A 14326-nucleotide genomic window follows, 5' to 3' on the forward strand; every position below is an offset into this window, starting at 1 on the left:
TGATTCGTATACTTCAGCAGGCTGCTGTCAGTCCGATAACTTGATGGACCGCATCAAAATGTTTCCAAAGCGACGGGCTGCCCCCCGATGGCTCAACTTTTTTCTTTTCCTCTCTGTAATTTAACAAAAGTTAATGTTAACAATGTTATGTGGATACATATTAACCTATATTTTTGTGTAAGATTCCGTATTTGAACATGTGCGCAATTTGCACAGATATGTCGGCATAGATGGGCAAATTACGTTWAGCGCGTCGCAAGTCTCCGCAACAAATCTATTAGCACAACTTCATCACTATTTGTCCACATAGTTCTCTGTTTGTTCACCTCCATCTAAAAAATATTAAAATTAGTTTTTATAAATATACTGGCACATAACTACTGGCGCTTTCTTTAAATCTTTTGCTTACGTTTTTATCTTCTTCCTTCTGTCAATCACCATTCACAATAGCAAAAATCTGTAATTTTTAACCAATGTTGCCTACTAAAATTTGGTAACTTTAGCTAAATGCACGAAATTCTTGTGCATTACAAACTTGCATTAACATGGGTCAAATGCGCAAATAAATGTAACTTAARCCCGCTAAGGCAACTTAGCGCTGTCGTCTGTCAGGGCTATTAAGGAATGTTATTGAAGATTGGTAAGTTTATAAGACATTTAAAAATAAACTACAGTTCATACTAATGATTTTAACTCAATTAGCATAAATTTAACGATTACTTTGAATTTCCTTCACGAAACAATTGTTGATGAATTTTTTCTTTACAAAGCCAGGATTGCCAAATACGCATTTCATTGAAAAAATGTATTAAAAATTAGTAGTAAATTTCTTCAGAGCTGCATACTAGCAAAAATTTACCATTTTGACCATTTCTTAAGCGTCTTTTTATATGAAGTTTTTACATTCCTTGAGAGCTGGATACTAAGCTTTACCGCTTACCGATTTGGCTGCACACAGAAATAACACACTTCTAGAATTCTAAAAAAAAACATGTATAAAAAATACTGTTTTACTCATTATCAGGTTAATACTTTTTTAATAGCTCCGATTTTTTAAGACAGTCTTTTGTTTACATCATTCCAGAGAATTTTTACAAGTATAAAGTTAAGATCAAGACTTTACGCTAGCAATTATAATACATTAATATTTTCGGTAGATAACCAATACTTTACTACTGATGTTTTTTCTTTTGTTACCTAATGGTATAAATTATTACTATATTCAATTGCTTTGCTAATTTTTTCTTTAATACTTAGGCTTTATTGCTCTATCGTCAATGCTCTGAATTTTTAGGCTTCCCTAGATTAAGATATATATTTTTTGTTTTTAAATAGCATTTTATAATATGTTTACACTTTTGAATTCATTATCGCATATTAGTTTAGTGTAATACATATTTTGTGATTTGTAAAGTCAAATTTTTTCTATTATAGTTTCATTGGTACAACCTTGGAGGTAATAATAAAATAGCAAATTTCGACCATTCACCAATTGACCATTTTGGTCAATAAATGTTTAAAAATAATCTTTGTATTTTTGTAGACATCCATTTGTATTATTTATTTTATATCTGTTGTGGTTTCAGTTAAGTGGAGCAAATATTAATGTATTTGTGGTTTCCAAATTTCAAATTGGAAATATAAATTACTTATATTATACGTTTTAAACCAAAATAATTCTCATCAATATCAATGTGATCAGTTTCATTTTTATGTTATTTATTAATTAATTTAAAGGTTTCTTCTTCTGTTTCGATATCTTTTGCATAGTATGAACAGCGAACGAATCTGAGATTTCTAAATCCTTCAAACAATTATTTTATTTTGTAATGTTATTCTGATTATCATCTACATATATTCCTTTTTTATATGTTAAATTTTTTTAAAGATTGATTCCTATATACATATAATTGTTTATCTTTGTGTTTTACTTCCGTATCTTTTGTCTTGTGGTCTAGGATTTTAAGCCCATTACAACAGTTTCCAACACTGGAATGTGATCAAGAAAGTCTTCAGTTTGTGAGTGAATTGTGTCTAAGTTGTTTAATGTATTTTTATATAAAGAACCAATAGAGGTAGTTTTGATACCAATGTCTTTGCGTTTTTTCTGCTAAAGAAGTCCGCCGATCCGCGTTGAAATAGTCAAAAAACTTTCGCGGATAAGGATCCAATTTTTCTTTTTCACCAGCATAAGTACAAATAATTTTACTAGATTAAAAAGCAAATATTTGCCAGTATAATAGCAGAAAACGCGCGAAATTCAGCGCTGAATATCGTACCCACTCTGCGGTACCTAAAATCGATCAGCGCTGATCGATATCAGGCAGCCTTATCATTTGCTAAAAAAGGGCAAGTAATCATATACGCAAGTGGTCGGCATTTCACAATTGAGCAAGATGACTTCATGCGTTTTTTTATGCATAGAACACATAGGTGGCATCTGTCAAAGACTTAAACACACAGTCTTATGGGAACGACGACAGCACGACTTCAAAATATTTAAATTTCAATAAGCTGAAAGATTTTAGTACAGCAACAATGAAGTTGTCTTGCGGTCAGTCATTCTCGAGACAGTAACGACAATAGGGATACCCAACTTATTCCAGTGTAAGAGCGCCTGAATAAAATACAATAGATGGTACAAGACTGAGGCGAGTAGTTACGTTGTGGCATTTATTAGAGCGGCCATATAGAGGAGCGCTTGGAGTGGGACTCGTGATGTGATAGAGACTCCCTCGCGGAGTACTGACGTTCACTCCGGTGGAAGAACGTCTAGCCACGATCTTCATCGAAGTTGAATCGCTGATTTGCGCCCACGCCCCGATGGAAGAGAAGGACGATGTGACCAAAGATGCCTTCTATGGGCGCTTGGAGTACACCTATGGTCAGGGTGGACAAAGAAGGTACTTTTAACATAACGGTTGAGAAATTCAGCCACCATGACGAAACGTCCGTAAATGGGTTGATGGCTGATCGACTTCACCGGAACCCGAAATATGGTCATCTGTAGTATTAGGTTCCAGCATAAGAAAATAAATCAAGCTACTTGACTGTATCTCGATCTAAAAGCTACGACAGGTCGATCATGTTGCGATGGATGAAAGAAACGTCTCTAGTGTTTTAAACGTGCTTACGCTCCGAGGTCCTAACATCAACTCGGACCACTATTTTGTTGCAGCCAAGATTCGCACCCGCCTCTGTGCAGCAAAAACGCACGCCAACAAACACAAGGAAGGTTCGAGAAGCTGCAATGACAACAGATAGCCGAACGATTTTCTATTAGAATAGCAATTACCTCTCTGAAGAACAAATTGGCGGGGACCGATAAATTGCCAGCCGAATTATTCAAACACGGCGGCGGAGAACTAATAAGGAGCATGCATCAGGTTCTTTGTGGAATATTGTTGGACGAAAGCAAGCTCGACCATTGGAATTTAAGTGTGCTCTGTTCAATCCAAAAAAGGGAGACATCAGAGTTTGCGCCAAATCAACAAATTGTTTGGATCTTATCAGTGTGGCTTTAGACCTGACATATTAACAACTGACCAGATTTTCACCATGCACCAAATCTTAAACGCGTRAAAATTAATCGACACACACCACCTCTTCGACGATTTAAAAGCTGCTTTGAGAGCGCGACCAGGAGCTGCCTTTATATTGCTATGTCCGTATTTTGTATCTCCTTAAAACTAATACGGCTGTGTAAAGTGACTTTGAGCAATACCAAAAGCTCCGTCAGGATTGGGAAGGACCTCTCCGATCCGCTCGATACCCAACAAGATTTCAAACAAAGCGACTTCCTATCGTGCGATTTCTTCAATCTACTGCTGGAGAAACTAATTCGTGCTGCAGAACGTAATCGGGCATTTACAATTTTCTATAGGATTGTACAGCTGTTGGCGTGTGTTAGTGATATTGACACCATTGGCCTCAACATCCGTACTGTTCTGCTTTTTCTAGATAAGGAAGCAAAGTAGATGGCTCTGGTAGTGATATAGGCAAAACAAAATAACTCCTGAAACAAACAGTAGTCGCATTCGCCACTAGACTTTCACGTCACTGTTGACAGTCACAATTTCGAAGTCGCAAATAATTTCCTCTGCCTTGGAACCAGTATTAACACCAACAAGATTGTCAGCCTCGAAAACCAACCCAGAATAACTCTTGCCAAGAGGTGCTACTTGGGATTGAGTAGGCAATTGATAAGTAAAATATTCTCTCGACGAACAAAAATAAACTCTATAAATCACTCATTATTTCTTTTTTTGTTGCTGTTTTAACAGTTATCAGTTGCCGTTAGGATGGTAAGGGTTTCCAGGTTGTCGTCGACGTCATCTAACGTGGGGCCCAGGAAACGTGCTGTTTCAACGGGGTCGGATAAAAGGGAAAGGTTTGTTAGATGAGTGGGGTTGACGAGTCACGCAAAGAGGTGACCAGTGTCATACGGAGACTCATTGCGTGGAGAACATATATTGGATATGTCGAGGTCTGATCTGAACAAGTAGGAGTTTAACCTCCTACAGTATCCAGAATGAAGCTGCGCTAGGGTCACTCGCGTTTCTCGCGGCAGCTCGAGCTCTTCGTCTGCGATGGGTTGTGATTTAAATAAAATAACGCCATTCACTGGAAGGGAGTCCTACTTATCCAGAATAGACCCTGACATACCTAACGTATGTCCTGCATGCAACGAGGACATGACACTGACCACCTCTTTGCATGCCTTACCAACCCCACCCTTCTAACACCCTTTTCCCTTTGGTCCGACCCCGTCGAAACAGCACGTTTCCTGCGCCTCCCGTTAGATGACATCGACAACACTGATAACCCTCACAATCCCAACGGGGACTGATAACCGTTAGAACAACCACATAACAACCACGCAGTGCACGGATTTAAACTTCAATGAAAATTTGTGGAATACAGTAAAGACGTCGTCGTTAAGAAGCTATACCAGTGTAAGGCATGAAAAATTATACGATTTTCGTGAATATTTTAAAAGAAAGTACTCGATTGGATGTTTCGAACTTCTTTGGACGTAATAAGGTATACTTTCAGCTATATTAAAATTTTTTTTTTAATTGAAAAATAACGGAATTATGTGCTGTCTTCGGAGGTGCCACAATAAAAGTACCCCAAAATCCAGAAGAGGAAAGTGTCCAAGTAATAATGAAGAGCTTTGGCAACTTATGCAAACTTCATGGAATGCAATTCCATTTTCCGTCTGCCAAAAYCTATTTCATTCTATGCCCAAGTGGTGTCGACCAGTTTTAAATAATCATAGATTTTCAACAATATATTAAACTATTTAGAAATTAATATTATCACATTTAAATAAAAACTAGTTCCTTCTTTATTTAATATTGTATTTTTTATAGTAAACCACAAAATGTAATTTTTTCACGTAGAAATTCAAATTTGCAAACAATGCAAATAAAATACAAGACTGCAAAATATGGGTAGAACTGAAAAAAACTTAATTTTAATTTGTTCTCAATTAATTTAATTAGTTAATTGCCGTTGATTCCCCCTTTTTCTGGATGTACGTACATTAACTTCATTCATACCTGCGGGCAACTGCTTATTATTTTTCACATAACATATATATATATATGTATACAGGTATATATATATATAATTTAATTTAATTTCTATTACTTAGTTGACAGGATTTCAATAAAAGGTTTTTATACACCTTTAAGGAACTAGATATTTAACAAAGAAGTTACTGTAAATAACAGTAAATTCAATAAACAGATACTAAAAATAAGTATATTTATGTAGTGCTTTATCACTAAACAATATTACACAAATTTAAACTTACATAAATGTATCGATACTTAATGAGGTAATCTTTAGAACTAAAATAATAATTAATTGAGAGTCCCTCTGCACCCTTGCGCTCCGCATAAACAAGGAATTTTTTCGTCTTCTAAAGGAAATTTATAATCATAAGTTATTTCTTCGTTTATTCCAATTGGTTGTTTGGAATAAATCACAATTTTCTTTTCAGATTCTATCGTAATGACCTTTGCGTAGCAGTTGGGCTATAAAAAAAATATTTACTTGAAAATATATAAATTTTATGATTATACTTACGTTGCAACTGTGGTTGATAAAGCGAGCTAAATTACCGCATTTCGTGGCATCAATAATTGTTTCCATATCAATCCTAAACAAATATGAGCTGCCGATGCCTATTGCTTCATATTTAGATTCTCTCAAATCTGCAACAATTGGACGTATCATTTGCCCAACATATTCTATAACCATTTCATCAGCCGCAATTGGTTCCATTGCAAAAAGACCCCAATCATGTATAGCTGATTTGGCAAACTTTAGTTGTTTTTTCCTAAATTTCAATTGATTAAACTTTAATAATTCAGATTCTCCAATTGAACCAAACGCAGTAAGTAAACGCCTTTGATTTGACCGCGCTTCACGTGAAATTCCTTGCATTTTTGAAATCAACTTATTATGCGATTGTTGTAATTGATCATCACTGCGATCTATGCTTAAAGCATTTTCTACATTAGATTTAGCATGATGATATTTATGCTTAGCCTTCTCTCTAACATCTAATTTGTAATAACCTTCAGTACGAGCACAACCAGTTTTATGTCGTTTAAGTTCATCTTCTCTTTTGCGTTTCTTTTGTGGAGGTGGTACGAAGGAACGGTCTGTTATACAATGTTCAACCCAATGAGTATTATTTAACCAGAAACTAAAAAAAGTAAATAATATAATTTTTAGGTTTATATTAAATTATCAATGCCCGTTAATTACCCATATGTATCTTCTTGTAAATGAATTTCATAACTTTTTCGGATATATTCTATATCTTCAAAGTCAATTCCTTTTGTAAGAAATTCATATAGCACCATCAACTCGTCAGTTGCATCACGGGCTTTAAACAATTCTGAAGGAATGAATTTTGATCGAGATAAATTTTGCAAAAGAATATCTCTGGACATGGCCTTTTTTTCCACAGCAAGGTCGTAAGAATTTGGTATTATGCAATTTTTTCTTCGAATTTTGGTAGAATCTTTTCTTGGACGACCAGGCCCAGGTTTAGAATTTTGACGCTGAACTATTTGCTCTTCAGAAATAATAACTTCGCAGTTGTTCCCAAATGTATTAACATTAGCATAAGCACCATGGTCATGTTCTAAGTTTAATTGTTTGTCGTTATCATTTTCTCTTTTAAAATATGTATTTTTCTTCTTTTGCTTGCAGGTTGTTGAAGTATCGGCTTGGGGTGGCAAAGAATAGCAATGCTCCAAAGCAACCTGACTAGCCTGACTTGCTTGACTTGAACCACCATCAGACGAAGGTGACAATTTCACATCATCACTAAATTCTTTATATACTTCTGCTGATAGAAGTTTTTGAATCTCAACAGTACCAGGTTGTTGGTTATTTAACTCATTTGAGTTTTTATTTTCTTCACCAATTTCGAAAAGACTTATATCATTGTTTCGAGTAGGTAAAGGTGGTGCAAAAGTTTGATTTTTTTTCTTAATTTCCTGTTTCTTTTTACATTTTACACCATTTTTCGGTTTTGAAGGAGGTACTGGTGCAATTTTATCCCTTTTAAATGTATTTTTGTCTCTCTTTTTATTTGCTTCGTCTATTTTCAAAGGACTTCGTAAACTTTCAGTTGCTATTTCTGTTTGAATGAGTAATTCGGAGATATCGTTTACGATGTGAGGTTTATTGCTTACATCTTTTACGCTTCTATGACTTTTGTCACGAGTTTCGTGCAACTTTAGTGCTTGTTCCTCGAGGAACTCGCGTTCTATTTGAGCCATATACTCTGTGTTTCGCCGACGTCGTTCTTGATATTCTCGCTCTTCCTCGGAGTCACTATAAATTCGGTCATATTCAAAATTCGATATATTCTTTGCTTCTTTTTCAATGTCATTCCCAGTTTCGACATTGTAAACAGTACCGGTAGTGCCTCCGTTTTCATTTGCCGAATTTAAATTATCACTTGAATATTTATTAACATTTTCCTCACCATCTTCGGTAATTGTAATTGTGCTATCCTTACTAATGTCTTCTAAATCAGAAGTAATAGAAAAATTTATTTGCCTTTTAGGTGATTTCACATGCTCTTTAGATATATCTTTTTTTATTTCATGCTCATCATCGCTATCTGAATATATGAAATTTTTTGAATGTACAGACTTACTCTTTTTGTTATTTTCCTTATTAAAGTCAGAAATCAAATCTGACATTTGTTGCCTTATGTTTATATCACATTTCCCATTCTCAGGATTATAATTATTTTCTGAGCATGAACTGAATTCTTCTTCAGACAATACACTATCTTCACTTGTATGTCCCTCATCACTACTGTCTTCCAATTCCGATGACGAAAAACTAGATGAGCTGGCCTTTCGTTTTGATTTTGGTAAAAGTTCAGAGCACGCCACCACTTTATTAGTTYTGTTACGAACGTTATTACCAACTGCATTGACATCTTCCTTTTCTGAATCCGAACCATGAACCATTTCATCTTGATCACTTAAATGCTTTTCATAGTCCTTAGTCTCTGGAAGTGATTCTTTGCGGATCCGACGGAATGAAGGTAATTTTGGTATCGACGCACGAAGTCCGAGGCTTGTAAACGAATTCAAATCAGACATATCACACTGACTATTAATTAACTGATTTATGTCTGGAGCTTTTTCAATTTTTTTAACGACCGTTGCAATAGAAAACTGTGAAATTTTGTCACTCATAACAGAAGTTCTCTCCTTATAACGACTTTTTTGCAGTTGATCATCCCACCATGTTTCGAAATTCTTATAAGCAGTATTTTCTATCATCTTTTTATTGAAGTCACGTTTGAGTATTTGTTTCAATTCAATGCTTACTCTTTCAACTACAGCATCTATTTGCTTCTTAAATGGATCATTTTGATTGTATCCATAGCCAGTAAATGTTTTGCAATTGTCATTACTCAGTTGGTGAATGCAATGTCCGAAATCATCATTATGAGATGAGCTATAAGGCATGCTACTAAATCCAGGCATATATGACGAGTACATATATGCAGGATTGGGAAAGTGGCGAGATATTGATGTATCTGCGTGAATTTGTAAAGAATATGCGAAATTTGGTTTAAAATATTCATTATTTTGATATGCAAAACTACACTTTTCGTTGGATTCTGTAAAACTCGTCGTAAGGTCCGATGTACTACTCCCTTGTACATATTTTTCGTTTTTGTGATAATACAATGTATTTGACAATGGTTGGCGATTATGTTTGTCATCTTCTTTGTTTGATTGAATAGGACTCAATGATTCTTTTTTGAGAAGAATTTCGTCATCACTGGAAGAAATATCACTCGCATCATGTTGCTCATATATCTGTGACTCTTTATTAAATCGTTTATTAACCTCTAAACTCTTTTCTTTTATTTTCAGATTTGAATCTGAACACAATTCTACATTATTTTGTTTGACTTTAGCATTTTCAACTTCCGAGTCACTACTATCAATTTGTAGAAACGGTGGAGCATTTCCAAATGATTTTCTTTTAAACATCATTTCAATTCGTGTATCTAAATCGACTTTTCCTAAATCTGTAATATCAGATTTATCTACAAAAATCGACTTTTCCTTAGTTTCTGCAGGTAGAATTGATCTTTTAACAATTTGTGATTCTGCRATAGTATGAGTGCTTTTTTGCCCTGGTGGCGGAGGTTCGGGATCATCCCAGTTTGGTGTTTTATCAGGGGGAGGTGGCGGTGGAATATCTACCCTGGGCTGTGATTGAGGTTGTGGAGCAGTCCATGTTCTCTGCCCAATCCATGGATTTTGAGATGATTCGGCATTAACGCCATATGTAGGATATCTGTAATTTTGTTCTAACAAAGTATTTATTGAAGGCCCTAGTGTTTGTGCAGAGTTATGTGGAAACGAAGATCCGAGATGATAAAACATATCCATTTGAGGTTTTTTCGATTTGTCATTACAGTTGCTCTGTCCATCATAATCTCTTTCTTCTGTTGTTGCAAGCCTGCTACGACTCTTGTCTTTTTCTCTATCCATATCATACCGATCCATATTTCTCTTACGATAATCGCGTTCTATATCAATGTCTCGACGCCTATCACGATCCCGTTCCCTATCTCGTGTTTTGTGATATTCTCTTTCTCTGTTACGATCACGACGATTTCCATGCTCTCTGTTCCTTTCCTTAGAAAGTTCTCTATCACTTTCACATCTATTATAATGATTCTTCGTACGGTCATACGTCGTTTGATACGAATATTTCTCCCTACTACGATCCTTATCCCTAGATTCTCGGCTTTGGAATTCATCTTGACTCCGATACTTTTGTTGGTAGTTTTGGGAATACTCACGCTCATTACGAAACTTTTGATAATTTGGTAAATCTGCTGTATTATAAATATCCTGAGTTTTATACTGATGTGATTCCGAAATAACATGTATACTATTTTGAAGTGGAGCACTACATGGATGATGTGCAATCGAATTAATTGGTGCGTACATATTGGAATTATTTTTTGGTTTGCATGACGTTAGTTGGTCCACAGTTTCATGGCAAATTTTTCCAAATGGGTCGTGAAAAATACTTAAAACCTGAAACAGGATACAAATTGCAATTATTTAAATGAATTGAATAATATACACAACTTTCTCACTTTTCCCATCACGGATTTTTGGTTATATTTTTCAATACATAAGCGAGCAGCCTTAGTACTTTCGAAAACAATATGAGCTATACCAAGGTGTTTATTAGTTACTGGATGGTGATGTATTACTAGTTCATCGTATAAACCACATTTACTTAGCATCCCAGACAAAAATGTGTTATCTATGTTGTCATTTAAGTTTGTCAAAGTTATTTCGATGGGCGGAGGTTGTCCAACGTAATTTTGATCTATTTTAAATCTGGGATATATAAATGATTAAAAGTAGCGTACGCAAGCAAATATAGAGATGAATTTACCGTGGTAATATAAGAACCAAGGGATCCACAGGTTTCGCACGGATACGCACAATGGGATTACGAGGATCTCTGGGTACAATGGATGAATATGGTTGTTCCGGCGTGATACCATCATATCGATATACCTTACTTGCTCCTTTTACTAATGCTGGGTCCGAAAGTAATTTAAAATTGCGTAGAGTTTTTGACTGCAACTGCATGTTACAACCTGTATTATTCTGTTCTAGATTGTTTCCATTACTGTGAGCACTGCTCGACAACCGAGTTAAACCATCCATTTAAGTATGCAATAAATTTTACAGATTATAAGAACGATACTGTCAAGTTTTATATACAGCAATATACTATTCCATTCAATATATCCAATTTACCCATCTGTGACAATGTACAGATAGCTGAGTAAAAATGGGCCTAGTAAAAGTTTTGCTCTTAATCTAATATGTCAATCTTAATCGTATTATTATCAAAACTGTACACGGACCGCCAAATAAAATTTTTGAGAATTACTTTCTACAAATTTAGCAAAACACTGTGGTGACACTTCGCACAAAATATCGATAATCGCGATGACAAATTAGAAAGAGTTGACTGCACTAAACTCACAATAATAATAATTATAATAATTCTATTCTAACCTCCTCATAAAAATCACCACCCTCTCTATTATGAGGTTTTGCCTCTCCTGAGGTGACTTCCAAAGAAGAAATTCTCAAAACTCGTCTCAAATTTGTCATGCCTGAAATCAAACCTCACAAGGCTAAATCGGTTGTTGTTGCAGCATCAGAATTCTGCCGAGTTGATAGTTCTTGGCCGGATAGAAATTAGGGTCCATTCCGGTTACGTAGACCCCACTGTCGTGGGAATGGATACAAAATCGGTCGTTTGTTATGTTATTTTAAACATTAAAGAAATTTAAAATTGTTTTATTAAAACATAATGGAGGGACTAGTAATCTATTGTTTATTGTATTTATCTATTTCAATAAACATGTAACTTACGGTCTTTGTACATTTGATTTTATTCTGAGTAATTTTTCAAATCAATTAAATTTTTGCATATATAATAATTTTATTTATTTTAAGGATTTCAAAACGTGAAAAAAACAACTCAGGAGCGATATTCCCGATTGAAAAATCAAACAGTTGTATTAATAAGACAAGGTATTTCTCAATGTTTCGACTTTAAATATCAAAAATTTCCAAATTCGAACAATATTATAGCTATTTCCTTACTTGTATTACACTTTAAGAACATTTTTCACATCAAATTCAATAAACTGTAAACGTTTTAACAAATTCACAATTTTCAATTTTAGCAGGTTTTATAAGTAAGAAATCTATAATCGAAAAATAATTTTTTTACACTCGTAGGAGACATCGTTTATGTGCTAACAATTATGAGAAAACGGAGCGTTGCCATATGATAATAAGCCAACCCACTGCCTTATTTTCTTTTTTAAATTTATATCTCATACAGATCATCGTTCCATCGATTGTGATATTCGCCGTGACCAAAAGGCAAAGGACCATAAATCTTTGGCAAAACCTTTCTCTCCAAAATTCGTAACGTCGACTCATCATATGTTGTTATTGTCCTCATATAGCAAAACGGAAATAATGAGTGACTTATTGAGTTTGGGTTTTGTTCGTCGCGAAAGATCTTTACATCTCAATTGCCTACTCAGTCAAAGCAGCATCTGTTGGCAAGAGTTATTCTGCATTGGATTTTGAGGCTGACAGTTTTGTTTCTGTTAACGCTGGTTCCAAGATACGCGAAATTGTCTAAGACTTCGAAATTATGACTGTCGAGCCCGCGTTCGCTGCCAGACCCATTTGCTTTGCTTCCTTATCCATTCTGGAGAAAGTAAAACTAGCAGTGCGGATGTTGAAGCCAATGATGTCAATATCGTCGCAGCTGTACACTCTTTTAGAAGATTTTATCGGCTCAATTAAGTCCTGCAGCTCGAATTATTTTCTAAGGTGTAAAGCCACACTGATAAGGTCTAATCAGTTTGTTGACGGTGTGCTTTAATCTTTCATACAATATAATAATAATAATAATAATACCCAACGATTACCCTMCTCCCGCCCAACCGACGCGCGGGGCGCAATCCGCGAACGAGCGGAATTAGCCGAGTCATAAAAGGCAAGAGAGTTTTAAGCGTTGCGATCTTAAGCTGCTCAGCTACAGAAACAAAAATTTCAACAGCCAAAATTAAGAATTAGATTAAAGTTTATAATCTTTATATGTTACTTGTTAAGAGTAGATAAAATATTTTTTTTAATGGTAAAGAGAGAATCTGTTAGATCAAATGTGCTGGAATGAGAATTGAAATCGTGAAATATACGGTGGAATGGTTCGTTTAACTCGAAATTTGACCCATTGATGAGTTTTACAAGAAATATTTTAAGAAGCATTTCCCTACGACTAGCGAGAGTCGGGAGATTTATAAGCTTTAAACGGTTAGTGTAAGGGGGAAGATTTAAATTGGAATCCCAATGCAAATGATTTAAGGCAAAAAGTAAAAATTATTTTTGAACGGACTCTATTTTCTCAGAATGAACTAGATAACAAGGGTTCCATACCACGGAGGCATACTCTAATATAGGCCTCACAAAGATGTAAAAAGAATTTTCGTTGTAAGCGGATCTCTAAATTCTTTAGACCAACGTTTAACAAAACTTAGAGCACCTTTAGCTTTAAAAACCATGGAAGATTTGTGAAGATTAAAATTGAGTTTGGGGTCCATAGTTACTCCCAAGTCAACAAAACTGCATACTTGCTCCAACCTAAAGTTTTGTATTACGTAATCGTGGATCTGTAGACCCTGATCTACGTGAAAAGCACATCGTTTTACATTTTTTAAGATTCAATGGCAAGTCATTTSTATCACACCAAGAAACTAGGTTATTTAAGTCTGTTTGCAACTGACATCTTTCACTATTTGAGGTGAATGATTTAAAAAGTTTTACATCGTCAGCATAAAATAATCGCATATAATATATCGTTAAATATGACTTGTTGAATTCTGTTACTAAGATTTGTTCGATAGAACCTTATAGCCCTGACAGACGACAGCGCTAATTTGCATTAGCGCGCTTAATTAACATTTACTTGCGCATTTGACCCATGTTACTGCGAATTTGTAATGCAYAAGAATTTTGTGCATTTAACTGAATTTACTAAATTTGAGTAGGCAACACTGCTAAAAAATGGGGGATTTTGTCAGAGGTCGCATGAAGTCTGCCGCCTCCGTTGCGTTTACAGCATCAAAGGTAGTTTTATATTGCTAATTAAATTATGAGCAAGTTTATTAACAAAAACCAATTTTAATATTTTT

At 35.0% G+C, this 14326-nt stretch overlaps 1 protein-coding gene across 2 annotated transcripts; it reads right to left on the reverse strand.

Annotated features, from left to right (window-relative positions):
• Window positions 1-5388: 5388 nt before the first annotated feature.
• Window positions 5389-11513, reverse strand: LOC108977081 (histone-lysine N-methyltransferase SETD1). Of its 2 annotated transcripts, XM_018946590.1 has the most exons (6): window positions 10987-11513; window positions 10679-10928; window positions 8192-10616; window positions 6784-8059; window positions 6097-6721; window positions 5389-6044 (listed from the first exon to the last, which is right to left on the reverse strand). In XM_018946590.1, exons 1-6 carry the CDS (start codon window positions 11262-11264, stop codon window positions 5871-5873), a joined length of 5028 nt encoding a protein of 1675 aa, XP_018802135.1. In that variant the 5' UTR covers window positions 11265-11513; the 3' UTR covers window positions 5389-5870. The 2 variants fall into 2 exon arrangements, with proteins under 2 accessions (XP_018802135.1, XP_018802134.1); XM_018946589.1 differs by having other exon boundaries at window positions 6784-10616.
• Window positions 11514-14326: the final 2813 nt, after the last annotated feature.

The sequence above is a fragment of the Bactrocera latifrons genome, unplaced genomic scaffold (assembly GCF_001853355.1).
Source record: "Bactrocera latifrons isolate USDA-ARS-PBARC rearing strain unplaced genomic scaffold, ASM185335v1 scaffold_836, whole genome shotgun sequence".
In the NCBI taxonomy this organism is placed as follows: Eukaryota; Metazoa; Arthropoda; class Insecta; order Diptera; family Tephritidae; genus Bactrocera; species Bactrocera latifrons.